The sequence below is a fragment of the Bubalus kerabau genome, chromosome 20, assembly GCF_029407905.1.
Source record: "Bubalus kerabau isolate K-KA32 ecotype Philippines breed swamp buffalo chromosome 20, PCC_UOA_SB_1v2, whole genome shotgun sequence".
NCBI classification, from domain to species: Eukaryota; Metazoa; Chordata; class Mammalia; order Artiodactyla; family Bovidae; genus Bubalus; species Bubalus kerabau.
This window is the reverse complement of record NC_073643.1, coordinates 9,234,639-9,248,824: the sequence shown is the minus strand read 5'-3', so window position 1 is coordinate 9,248,824 and position 14,186 is coordinate 9,234,639. Positions and strand designations below refer to the sequence as shown.

The window sequence follows — 14,186 nt, the reverse complement described above, 5'->3', positions numbered from 1 at the left end:
GGTATGGATTTATTCTTGTTCACCTGTTGTCTGTCTTTCCCTGTAGAATGCAGGCTCTGTGAGGACAGGGTTGTTTTTTTTCTTTCTGTTTTGCTGTGCAGTGTCTCCAGCGCCCAGATTGAAGCCTAGCATGTAGTGGGTGCTCAGTAAATATTTGTCGAAGAGTCAATGAAACTAGACTCCCTCTCCTTCCTTCCATTTCCAACTCTGAGACTAACGGCTGAGCACTGTCCTCAAAGGGGATCGACCGGCCACTGGAAGACTTTGGACACGCGAAAGCATTAGGCAAAAGTCACAGGTCTGTTCTCCACGCAGTTGCCCCAACTCTGTTCTCAACGGGCGCCAGCAAAGATGCAGGTCAGATGGTGCGAAGACCGTTCTGAAGAGAAGCTTAGCCTTTGTCCCCATCATCTTTGCTGGATCAGGGGATGGGGAGAAAGGAAACCAAAATGGGGGAAAGCAGAAAGGCCAGAGTAGGTTTTTATAATTACCATCTTTCAGGAGTATTTTTCTTATTTAAAAAATAATACTGATTTTCTGGGGGGAAAAAATTCCATGGAAAACTTTCCTTCTAACCAAAACGGTGAGAAAGGCAGGTATAAAAATGGAGGAGGCAGGTGTGAAGATGGAGAGGCAAGTGTGGTCATGGGGAGGCGGAAGTGAAGATGGAGAGGCGGGTATGAAGATAGACGGGCAGGTGTGAAAGGTGGGGGAGGCAGCTGTGGGCACGGGAATGCAGCCTCACCCCTTGTTAGCTGTAGCAAGAGACGGGGGCTTCCCTTTCACTTCACAGAGAGAAGAGAAGGCTCTGAGGTATCAACAGCCTGGACTATTAGGAAAAGGAAGACAAAGAATCATGTTTTCTGAACATGGAAGGAACGGCTCTCTGGCTTCCGGGGCTAGCTGGTCTCCTCCAACTCCAGCAGGTCATCCACGTATTCCAGGACCTCTCCCTGCAAGATAAACAGGACACCTCCGTTAGGCGGCTACCTGACCTTCAAAGTGTTGGTGAACAGAGACTGTTTCCAAGAGGCCGCTGCCACCCGCCCCCGGGGCTGGAGCAGCCTTTTCCCTGCTGCCCTCGGGCCCAGAGGACCTTACTTCTTCTGGGGGAGACATGGCTTCCACGTCATGTGAACTTGGCACCAAGTGCTCCGAGACCCCCACAGATGGTGTGTGAAGTGGGGGGCCCAGCACCCTCTGAAAGATCCTGCTTAGCACCCCCTTCTCTGTGCATCCCTCCCTCACCCCTACCTGCCTCCCATCAGCAGTTACCCCACAGGGAGACCTTCTGTCTGTGCCCCTTCTGCCTTGATTACCAGACCATGAGCTTTTCCAGGGACCAGCACCTGGGCTCAGGTTCTTTCCCAGAGCCTGGCACACACAGGTCTCCATAAACGTGCTACAGGAAGGATGGCCGACTGCATGGACACGTGTTACTGCTGCTGCAGCTGAAGCCGCCACACACTTTCTGATCTTCTTTGCATTGGTTTCTCCCCCACAATGCACTTGACCACCCCCCACCGAAGCCCTTTACTGCAGAGAAAGAGTGAATCACCAAAAAGGCCCAGCTCCCCTGCCCTGGGGTCAGCCCAGGCTGACCTGCATAGTTCCTCCTTTGCCCCTCAGCTCCTTTCCCAAGAGCGCTCCCTCAGTCAGTCACTCCAGCAAATTGTGATCTATTTCTTTGTCAACTACAGATGGGCACTTGCTGTGGGCACTCGCCATCTACCACCACAAGGGTTAAGTCAGGTGCTGCCACAGCTACTGACCTTCAACACTCCCTGAAAGGAGTTCAGGGCAGAAATGAAGCACCTTGTGCTCTGGGAAAGACCGGCAGACCAGGGCTTCAGATACTTAAGATTTTATGAGCCAATTTTATGAGCCCGATTCTTGTATCTCTTCATTTCTAGAAAAGCACTAAAATCCTTCATGGTGACTAAAGACTAGCAGAAAGCTTCTGTGAAAAATACGTGCTTGACTGCATGAACTCCCACTTCACCACCACCACATTCATACTGACCGTCCCCCTTGCTTCATTAGAGCAGTTTCTCAGAGCGATCTGAAATGCTGTCGCCCGGGTTATAGTCCTCATTTTGCCCCCAACAAAACTTAACTCTCAACTCTAATGCTGTGCAGTTTTTAAAAGTTAACATCTTTTAGACTTTCCCAGAGCAAACAGTTATCCGAACCTGAAACCTGAAACATCTTGTTGCAGTTTATAAACTTTCTGAAATGGTAACAGGGCCTCTGCAAAATTTTCCAGGTATTCTTACACATATTTCAAGCCCAGAAAGCTATGAAGAACAATACCACAGATATCAGTAGACTGTATTGATGCTTTGTTTCAAGGTAGCATTTGGTCCTTTGAAACTTTTAAGGCTTAACTAAGAATTTTATTCTGTTAGTTACAGTTTATTTCAAATTATGACTTGCCATCATTTGATCTATAATTTAAAAAAAACAAGTCATTCTTCAGAAGTTATTTCACAATTCTAAAGACTTGATTAATAACCTAATTACTCTGGAATCTTCAGTGGAGCCCTGTTATCTTGAGAGCACCAAGTTCAAGAATCCTAGGAACTGTAAAGCCTGGAAGAAGCCTGGTCAGTTCACCAGATGGTTACTAGGCAGCTGTGTGACTTTCAGTAAGTCACGCTACCTTTCTGAGTTTGCTTCCTCATCTGTGACATGAAAGAGCTTTACTGTCTCATAAAGGGGCTCTTCTTCTTCTAATACTTGTGATTGTTCTAGGTCTGCTCACAGATAAACATAATCTTACACACAGAAACTCCTGAGGAATACACACACACCAAAAAAAGATTAGAACTGATAAACAAGTTCAATAAGTTTGCAAGATTACACTATCAATATACAAAAACCAACAGTATGTCTATATACCAGCAAGACACACAACTAGAAAATAAAAAAAAAAAAAAAAAAAAGGAAAATAATTCCATTGAAGGTACCCAGACAACTGAATAGGGAGAATCTTTTCAATAAACAGTGCTGGAACAACAGCATTTCCACATGCAAAAGAATGAAATTGGACCACTGCCTCATAGCATATGGAAAATTAACAAAAAGTAGATTATAGATAAAAATGAAAGTTAAAACTATAAAAACTTTAGGAAAAAAAACAGTATATTTTAGTGATCTTGGATGAGTTTCTTAGATGTGACACCAAAAGTAACAAGAAAAAAATTGATAAGTTGGATTTCATAAAAATCTAAAACGTTTGAGCTTCAAGAGCAAAGTGAAAAGATAACCAAAAGATTGAGAGAAAATGTTTGCAATTAATGTATCTGACAGGGGACTTTATAACCAGAATATATAAAGAACTCTCACAACTCAACAATGAAAAGACAAATAGCCCAATTTGAAAATGGGCAAAGGAAAACAAAAATACTCCCCTCTTAAAAAAAAGTGGGCAAAGGGTTTGAATAGAATCAACACTTCTCCAAAGAAATAAACAAATGGTTAGTAAGCAGGAGAAAAGATGCTCAACATCATTAGTCAATAGGGAAATGCAAATGACGACCGCAATGAGGTACCACGTCACACCTACTTCACACCTATAGTAAAACAGACAGACACACACACACAAAGAAAGGCAGACGCTACAAATGTTGATGAAGATGAAACAGATTAGAACTTTCCTACATTGGTGGTGGGAAATGCAAAATGGTTCAGCCACTTTGGAAAACAGTCTGGCAGTTCCTTAACAAGATAAACACAGAGTTACCATGGGACCCAGCCATTTCACTCTTAAGTATAAGAGAATGGAAAATTTTTACCCAAACAAACATCTGTACACAAATGTACACAGTATCATTATTCAAAGTAGCCAAAGAATGGAAAGGACCCAAACATCCATCAGTCAAGGAATAGACACCATGTGGCATGTCCACACAGTAGAATATTATTCAGCAGTGAAAAGGAATTTTTTTCATGTAACATGATCCATGTTACAACGTAGCTAAACTTGGAAAACATTATACTCGGTGAAAGGAGCTAATCGCAAAAACTAAAATCCATTTGATTCCACTCAGGAAACATCCAAAACAGGCAGATTCAGAGACAGAAAGAAGGTTAGTAGTTGCCAGAGGCTGGGGGCACAAGCTGTGTGGACAGAGGGGAAAGAATGTAAAGTAACAACTAATAGGTTTTGGCTTTCATTTGGGTGAGGAAAATGTTCTCAAATCTGATAGTTGCATGAATGTGCAACTTTATGAATACACTAAAAGCCACTGAGTTGTACACTTTAGAAAGGAAAATTGTATGGTATGTGAGTAGTATCTCACATACCAGTTTTCTGTTCTAGAAAAATGTAACTAGGGAAACTGCTTATATCAGTGTTAAATGGAAAAGCTCTGATGTATAATTACCATCAGGTTTATGGTAAATATATTAATATATCAGAAATACATGGAAAAAACGGGAAGCATAAGCACCAAAATCTCAATAGTAGTTTGCCTTTAAATAATCAGGAACCCAATCCATCCCCATTTTCCTGAATATAATTTTCTCTACTTCTTAAACCACAGCAGCCAAGCTAGTTTGTGTCTGGCCTGTGTTCCTTCCTTTTCAGCATCCTTGTGATCTTATCCCAGGATCTGCCTCCAGAGAACCCAACCCAAGACACAAGGCATGTGCATCACTTCCTACCCTGTAAAGCACTTCCACGTCCAAAGTGGTATTTTCTTCTTCCAACCCTGTGAAGTCAATGTTATCAGCTGCATTTTGCACAGAAGAATTGAGGCTCAGGGCAGCTAAACGCATGGCAGTGGTCCATCCAACTCATGTGAATTTGTCCACAAAAAACAAATTTCATGATGACATTTTACTTACAGGTGCTTCACTGAAAACTGGGGCAGAGAAGAGCAGACATGGAGGCTTGGGGCTCTGGGTCTGGCCGAGCAGCTTCCAGACTTTCCTGCTCCCCGGGGTTCCTCTTCGATGAAGTGAAGGGTCAGCTGAGAACAAGCCCTCAGCTGTCTTCTAACTCTGAGGGATGGTGAGTCCTCAGCTGTCTCAGAAAGCATTCCATGGTCTGTTCCAAACACGTCTCTCTAAATGTTACTCCTGCATGCATGCTCAGTCAGTCGTGTTTGACTTTTTGTGAACTGTAGCTCTCCAGCTCCTCTGTCCATGGGATTCCCCAGGCAAGAATACTGGAATGGGTTGCCATGTCCTCCTCTAGGGAATCTTCCCAACCCAGGGATTGAACCTGCATCTCTTACATCTCCTGCACTGGCAGGCAGGTTCTTTACCCACTGAGCTACCTGGGAAGCCCAAACGCTAACCCCGATGATGGCTTTTCTGTGACTAGACTGCCCCAATACAGAATGACTGCCCCATAACCAGCAGAGTCTCCATCAGTAAAGGAATCAGCTGAGTAAGACTTAATCAGGAATTTCAAGAAAATTCCAGAGAAAGATAAAATGCTTAACTCATAAAAAGACACATACACACAAAAATGGACAGAAAAATTGGGATGTGGGTTTCCCAGAGTCTTCAGAGTGCTGAGTAATTGAATATTCACTGTTTTTATAAAGTTAAAAAATGAAGCTTGTTGCTCAGACATAAAAAGAAATGCAGTTATGCCATTTGCAGAGACATGAATGGACGTAGAGATTTTCATACTAACTGAAGTAAGTCAGAAAGAAAAAAACAAATATCATATATTAACTCATGTATGTGGAATCTAAAAAATGGTACAGATGAACCTATGTGCAAAGCAGAAATAGAGACACAGACACAGAGAACAAAGGTACAGACACCAAGGGGGAAAAGGCCAGGTGGGAAGAATCGAGAGGTTGAGACTGACATATATACATTATTGAGACTATGAATAAAATAGATAACTAATGAGAACCAGCTGTATAGCACAGGGAACTCAATGCTCTCTGGTGACCTAAACGGGCAGGAAATCCAAAAAAGAGAGGATAAATGTATATATATGGCTGATTCACTTTGCTGTACAGCAGAAATGAACACAACACTGTAAAGCAACTATATTCCAATATAAATTTTTTTTAAAAAACGATGGCTGGGAGCTTCCCTGGTGGCTCAGTGGTAACGAATCCACCTTCCAATGCAAGAAACATGGGTTTGATCCCTGATCCAGGAAGATCCCACATGTCATGAACAACTAAGCCCGTGTGCCACACCTATGAAGCCTGTGCTCCAGAGCCCCAGAGCCTCAACTACTGAGCCCACTTGTCCTAGAACCTGCTCCAATACAAGAGAGGCCGCCACAGTGAGAAGCCCGCTCACCACAACTAGAGAAAAGCCGACACAGCAATGAAGGTCCAGCACAGCCTCAAATAAACAAACAAATAAAACAGAAACGATGCCTGGACGGCTCCTGTGACGGGCGACTACAGCGTGGCTCCGAACTCTGCCAGGAAGCGTGGTGCTTCAGCCTGGGTTTCCTAGAAGCCCTTCTTGTCCAGGTCAGTCCACTGACGCGTTAAAACACTCACAGAAACCGTTTCCCAAGCCCTCTTCTGGATCTCATTTCAGGAATGACGGTGATTTTTAACAAAGACATGAGGAATATTTTTCTCTCAGTCAGTTGTGTGCTAAACATGAAAGCTCACCTCATCGTCGTCCATAAGATTTTCCTTAGCAAAGTCATACAGCTCTTTCTGGAGCATGGTCACATTAAAGAACTGGACTGCTTCCTGTTCAGACACAAACAGAGAACAGTGTATACAACCAACCATTTAACAGGAAAACTGGGGTGCAGAGGGAACGAGGGGTTGGGGTTTCTCTGGTGAGGGGATGATGAAAATATGCAAAATTAAATAGTGGTAACAGCCATGCAGTGCTGTGAATACGTGAAAACCTCTGAATTGTGCATTTCGAATGCATGAACTTTCAACTATATGAATTATATCTCAATTTGAAAAACAGGGGCCAATTCCGAGTGAATGAAAGAGAAATGTGCGTGTGTGTGTCTGAACAATGAGGCTGAAGGAAGATGTATGTACAGCAAACCAGGACAGCCGGCACAAATCTCAGTGAAAATACAACTTAAGGCACATGAGACAAGATCCTCTGAAAGTGATAAATAATCCACAAGTTTCCCTGAACACGTGCAAAACTGTGTGTGTGCATCAAAAGAATGTAATGATGATCCATCCATAAACAATCTTGCCATGGAGTTGTTAATAACGAAAAAAAAATATATATATATGGTATGAGAGTAACAAGGGAGGCATTCATGATGAAATTCTTAGAAAACACAAAGCAAGTTGTAAAACAGTATGTAGGATCCCATTTTTGTAAAAATAAAGAATTAGATGCTGCATATACGGCAAACATACAGCTTTACCACAGCATGAGACAGAGAAAACATAAAATCAAGAGGCAGTGTCAATTCCTAACTGAAATGTTTCTGTAATGCTTGACATTTCAGGAGAGTTTGCGGATTTAGAAAAGAGAACAAAGGGGTAAAGTGTTAAAAGACAAAAAAGCGCCAGAAGCAAGCTGAGATTGCCTCGTTTCTGAAATAGCCCTTCTCTTCAGATGCCAAGCTGCCTCCCGGAAGTGGGATAAAGACGAGAGCGGAAACGCGATGGCCGGGGCGCCGGCGCTCACCGGCCTGGGCTGGAAATGCTCGTCCGCCAGCGCCCACTTGTCCCTGTGGTACTGATAGTACACCAGGTTCTGCTGCATGACCTTGTCGCTCTGGTCAAAGAGCAGGTAGCTGACCGCGCAGGGCGCCGCATTCTTCAGGTCGTTCACTGTGGGCGGAAGACAGAAAACAGGAACAGGAAGTCAGCCAGCCTCTCAGGAGAAGAACAGTTCTCCGGTGAAGAACAGCTTCCAGGAGAAAAAGATCACCAACAAGCCCCCTCTGCAAGCCCCTCCGACGGAACTCCTGCAATGACGAAAAAAAACACAACAACCTCAGGGATGAACAGGCCGTAGACAGGATCTCCAGGGAAAAGAGGAATCCATTTGTGAAAATGACGTAAGTTCCCCGGTACACAGAGGCCAAGGCAGAAGTAACTAGTCAATCCCCGTCAGGCCACCGTGAGCTGGGCTGGTGTCACGTCCCTGGGGCCTGAGCAGGCCTGCATCTGGTGGCTGGACTCTCATGGGTCTGACGGAGGATGGGCAAGCAAATGAGACCCCTTGGACCTGTACTGCCCACTCCCCTCTTGATGGGACCACAATCTCCAGAGCCAGGCAGGCCCACAAAAAGCCACAAGAAGCCCAGGGCACCCAAAGACCTGTGGATCCTCCTGGGCTGGAAGAGCTTCGTAAAGTCACCTGGTCTCTCCTCCTCATGTCCTGGTGCTGGGCTCCCACCTCCACCCTCCTTCCTGAGAGTCGCCCCCACCTATGGAGGAGGTGCTCCCTCAGCAGAGCGGTTTTCCAGATGCTGAGATTTCTCCATGGGGACAAAGGGAAAGGGAAGAAGGAATGAGACATTGGACCCTGGGCGTTTCTTCTGGCACATTCCCCTCTCCTTGACAACCCAGGAACAGGACCTCCCTAAGGCTCTGTCTGCCCAGGTAACCAGATCTGGGTGTCACGTCGTGGCCTTTTCCCATAACTACAACTCTAAAACCCCCACTTAAGGCCATTTCCTGTTCATCAACCCTGCAAGGACTGGAAATGACACCTACCTTCAAGAAATGTACTGCAGTAGGCTATGAAAAAATATTCAACATGGGGCCGACTTTCAAACAGCCAACTTCAAAAGGTAAATCTCATTCATACTGTTTTAAAAAAAGTAATGGAAAAGCTGCTCCACAGGACTCAGTTCAGTTCAGTCACTGTCATGTCTGAGTCTTTGCGACCCCATGGACTGCAGCACGTCAGGCTTCCCTATCCATCATCAACTCCCGGAGCTTGCTCAGATTCATGACTACTCCTATATGTATGTGACATATATCCATATGACTACTTTTAGAGAAAGGCAAATCAAAAATGCAAGGAGGAATCGCCCCACAGCCGTCAGCATGGCCATCAGCAAATGGTCTGTATACAGACAACAAATGCGGAGGCAGAGTGCAGCAAAGACAATCCTCCAACCAGGTTGTTGCAAAAGTAAATTGGGTATCAGGCACTCTGGAGAACAGTGTGTAAGTTCATTAAACTAACAATAGAGCTAGCATATGATTGGGCCACCCCAGTCCTGGGCATGTAACTGGAGAAAACCAGAATTCCAAGAGACAAGTGCACCCCTGATTACAACAGGCAAGACAGGGAAGTCACCACAATGTCCATCGACAGATTGATGGAAAAAGAAGAGATGCCACATGTTTACAACAGAATATTACTCAGCTATACAAAGGATGAAATGGTGCCGCTGGCGGCCACACTGACAGACCCAGACATGATCATACGAAGTGATCATATCAAGACAAATGGTATACGAGATCACTTAGATTTGGAATCTAGAAAATAATAAGAATTAACTCATTTATGCAACACAAAGAGACTCACAGAGTTGGAAAACAAACTTATGATCACAAAGGGGAAATTAAGGCGGAAGGGATGAATTAGGAGGTTAGGATTAACAGTTGCACTCTTTTATATATAAAACAGATAATCAAGAGGGACCTACTATACACCACAGGGAACTCCATGAAACACACTGTAAAACTACAGGGATAGGATCTGAAAAACAATACATACATATGTGTGCGTAACTGAACCAATTTGCTGTACAACTCCAACAATATAGTATAAATCAGTTCTATTTTAAATTTTTAAAAATTACATAAAAAAAAAGCAGCGCCCACCATATTGCCCTCAGGGCATGGGGACCCGGGCTGGTGTCACATCCTTGCACCCTGAGAGGCTTGGGTCTCAAGACTGGACTCTCACGGGGCTAAGGGAGCTGGGGACTACATGCCATCAAAGCAGAGCCCCTTGGACCTGTAAGGACTGGTCCCCTCTGGATGGGACCACAATTTCCAGATGCAGGTGGGCCCTTCAGAAACTACATGAAGCCCAGAGCATCCAAAGACTGGTGGGCCCTCAGGCTGGAAGAGCTTCCAAAAGCCAGCAGGTCTCCTGGACGTGTCCTGGTGAAGGAACTCAGCACCAACCTCGGATGACATCACCCTCAGCAGAGTGGTTTTGCAGGGGCTGGGATTTGTCTGTGGGGAGAAGGGGTAAAGGAACGAGACACAGGCCCCTGGGCATTTCTCCTGGCACCTTCTGCTCCCTTGACAACCCAGGAATTGACTGACTTTCCTGAGGTTTTGGCTGCCCAGGTGATCAGACCTACGTGAGGAAGCGCTGCTGCCTATGGCGGTTCCTCATTACCACCACTTTAAAACCAAGGTTTATGGACACTTCGCCTTCAATAACCCTGCAGGGCTGCAAATGACACCTGCCCTCAGGAAATGCCCTGGGGTAGGTCACAGGAAAAAATGTCAAACAAGGTCGACTTTCAGGAAGCCTGCTACAAAATGTAAATTTCACCCATACTGTTTGAAACAAAGTATGAAAAAGATGCTCTAAATGGCTATCACTAGACAAATGTCAATCAGAACTACAAGGAGGTATTAACTTGCACCAGCCAGAATGGTCATCAGGAAAATGTCTACAAACAGTAAATGCAGAGACAGGGTGGAGCAAAGGAAACCCTCCTACAAAGTTCTTGTGAATTTAAATCTCCAGGAACTCCGGAGAACATCGTGAGTTCTTTCAAAACTACTGAATAAATATAGAGTGGGCATATGATTTGGCCACTCCACTCCTGTACAAGTGGAGAAAATGGAATTTAAAAAAACACGTGCATGCCAACATTCAGTGCAGCACTGTTTACAACACCCAGGAGTGGAAGCCGCAGTGCCCATCGTTAGATGAATAGAAAATGATGTGGCCCATGTAAACAATGGAGGAGTACTCAGCCATAAGGAAGGATGAAATGATGCCATTGGCAGCCACCTGGATGGACCTAGACACGATCATACTAAGTGAAGCAACTCAGACTGAGAAAGACAAATATTGTATGAGATCACTTACAGTTGGAACCCAAAAACTGATACAAATAATTTATGTAACACAAGGAGACTCACAGGTTCAGAACCAATGTATGATTCTATAAGGGGAAATTGGAGTGGGAGGGATGAAGTAGGAGGTTAGGATTAATAGATACACTCATATACATAATATGGAAAATAAAAAAGGACCTACTGTACAGCACAGGGAACTGTGAAACACTCTAACAACCCATAAGGGAAAAGGATCCAAAGCACAATACATCTATGTGTGTGCATCACTGAACCAATTTGCTGGACACCCTAAACAACATTCTCCTTGACAACCCAAGAACTGACTTTCCTGATGCTCTGGCTGCCCAGGTGACCAGACCTGCACATGAAGTGGTGCTGCCTCCTTGTGGTCATTTCTCATTACTACAACTTTAAAACAGGCTTTTATGCACACAGTTAAGTCAAGTGGGCTTTAGGAAGCATCGCTAGGAAAAAAGCTACTGGAGGTGATGGAATTCCAGTTAAGCTATTTCAAATCCTAAAAGATGATGCTGTGAAAGTGCTGCACTCAATACGCCAGCAAATCTGGAAATCTCAGCAGTGGCCATAGGACTGGAAAAGGTCAGTTTTCATTCCAGTCCCAAAGAAAGAACACCAAAGAATGTTCAAACTACCACTCAATTGCACTCATTTCACATGCTAGCAAAGTAATAGTCAAAATTCTCCAAGCCAGGCTTCAACAGTACATGAACCGAGAATTTCCAGATATTCACGCTGGATTTAGAAAAGGCAGAGGAACCAGAGATCAAATTGCCAACATCCTTTGGATCATAGAAAAAATGAGAGAGTTCCAGAAAAACATCTACTTCTGCTTCATGGACTACGCCAAAGCCTTTGACTGTATGGATCACAACAAACTGTGGGAAATTCTTCAAGAGATGAGAATACCAAACCACCTCACCTGCCTCCTGAGAAATCTGTATGCAGGTTGCGAAGCAACAGTTAGAACCAGACATGGAACACAGACTGGTTCCAAATTGGGAAAAAAGTACATCAAGGCTGTATATTGTCACCCTGCTTATTTAACTTCTATGCAGAGTACATCATGCGAAATGCTGGGCTGGATGAAACACAAGCTAGAATCAAGATTGCCAGGAGAAATATCAATAACCTCAGATATACAGATGACACCACCCTTATGGCAGAAAGCAAAGAGGAACTAAAGAGCCTCTTGATGAAAGTGAAAGAGGAGAGTGAAAAAGCTGGCTTAAATCTCAACATTCAAAAAACTAAGATCATGGCATCTGGTCCCATCACTTCATGGCAAACAAATAGGGAAACAATGGAAACGGTGAGAGACTTTATTTTTCTGGGCTCCAAAATCACTGCAGATGGTGACTGCAGCCATGAAATTAAAAGACGTTTGCTCCTTGGAAGAAAACCTATGACCAAAATAGACAGCATATTAAAAAGCAGAGACATTAGTTTGCTGACAAAGGTCCGTCTAGTCAAAGCTATGGTTTTTCCAGTAGTCATGTATGGATGTGAGAGTTGGACTATAAAGAAAGTTGAGTGCTGAAGAATTAATGCTTTTGAACTGTGGTATTTGAGAAGACTCTTGAGAGTCCCTTGGCCTGCAAGGAGATCAAACCAGTCAATCCTAAAGGAAATCCACTCTGAATATTCATTGGAAGGAATGATGCTGAAGCTGAAGCTCCAATCCTTTGGCCACCTGATGCAAAGAACTGACTCATTGGAAAAGACCCTGATGCTGGGAAAGACTGAAGGCAGGAGGAGAAGGGGACGACAGAGGATGAGATGGTTGGATGGCATCACCGACTTGATGGACATGAGTTTGAGCAAGCTCCAGAAGTTGGTGATAGACAGGGAAGCCTGGCGTGCTGCAGTCCATGGAATCGCAAAGAATTGGATATGACTGAGCAACTGAACTGAACTTGCCTTCCAAAATCCTACAGGGCTGGAAATAACACCTGCCTTCAAGAAATGCCCCAGGGAAGGTCAGGGAAAAAAAAATTCAAATAGGGCCAACTTTTAAGAAGCCAATTTAAAGATGTAAATTTCAATCACACTGTTTGAAAAGAAAAAACAAAAAAAAGTGGTAAAAGTGCTCCACAAAGCTATCATTAGAAAAATGCAAATCAGAACTGCAAGAAAGTAACAGCTTATACCAGTCAGAATGGCCATCAGCAAAACATTTATAAACAGTAAATGTGGAGACAGGGTGGAGCAAAGGGAACCCTCCTAAGCTCTGGAGAACAGTGTAGAGGTTCTTTTAAAACTGAAAATAAAGCAGGGAAAAGGATCCATGCCACTCCTGGGAGTATAATCTGAGAAAACTAAATTTCAAAAGACACATGCATCCCAGCGTTCAGTGCAGCAATGCTTACAACACTCAAGACATGGAAGCCAGTGTGACAGGTGAACAGAAAAAGATGTGGCACATGTATCCAGCGGAATGTTACTCAGCCAAAAGAGAGCAACAGCGATACCACTGGGAGCCATACGGATGGACCCAGACATGATCATCTGCAGTGAAGTCCATCAGACTGAGAAATACACATATCATATGAGCTCATCTACAGGTAGAATCTGAAAACTGATACAAACAAATTCATATATGTAAAACAAAGACGCTCACAGAGTTACAAAACAAACATATGATGCCCAAAGAGGAAATTAGGGCAGGAGGGATGAATTAGGAGGTTGGGATTAACATATATGCTCTCATATACATAAAACAGATAATCTAGAAGGACCTATTATATAGCACAGGGAACTGTGCTCAACACTGTAATATAAGGGAAGAGGATCAAAAAAACACATCCACAACTGAATCAAGATGCTGTATACCTAAAACATATTCAATAGTAAAATTCTACTTCATCTAAGATAAGATATAAAAAACCCAGTGCCTGCCATATTCCCCTAGGGCCTCAGGGCCCTGAGCAGGCTAGGGTCTGAAGACTGGACTCTCATGGGGCTGAGGGAGCTGGGAGCTGTGTGCCAGCAAAGCAACACCCCTTGGATCTGTAGTCCCTGGAATCCTATTAGACCATAATCTCCAGATCCAGGCGGGCTCATTAAAAGCCACAGGAAGCCCAGTGCACCTAAAGACTGGTGAACTCTTCAAGCTGCAAGAGCTTGGAAAAGTCACCTGGTCCCTCCCCATGTCCTGGGGTTCCTACCACCAGCCTC

General features: G+C 44.1%; 1 protein-coding gene across 1 annotated transcript in view; it reads right to left on the bottom strand.

Annotated features, from left to right (window-relative positions):
- Positions 1-467: 467 nt before the first annotated feature.
- The window catches only part of CRTAP (cartilage associated protein), a 34,562-nt gene continuing 20,843 nt past the window's right edge, over positions 468-14,186 (bottom strand). The window contains exons 5-7 of the mRNA XM_055558214.1: positions 7,609-7,754; positions 6,606-6,689; positions 468-953 (exon numbers count right to left, since the gene is read on the bottom strand). Of these exons, the coding sequence (XP_055414189.1) occupies positions 900-953; positions 6,606-6,689; positions 7,609-7,754 (284 nt within the window). The 3' untranslated portion in view covers positions 468-899. The remainder of the gene's footprint in view (positions 954-6,605; positions 6,690-7,608; positions 7,755-14,186) is intronic.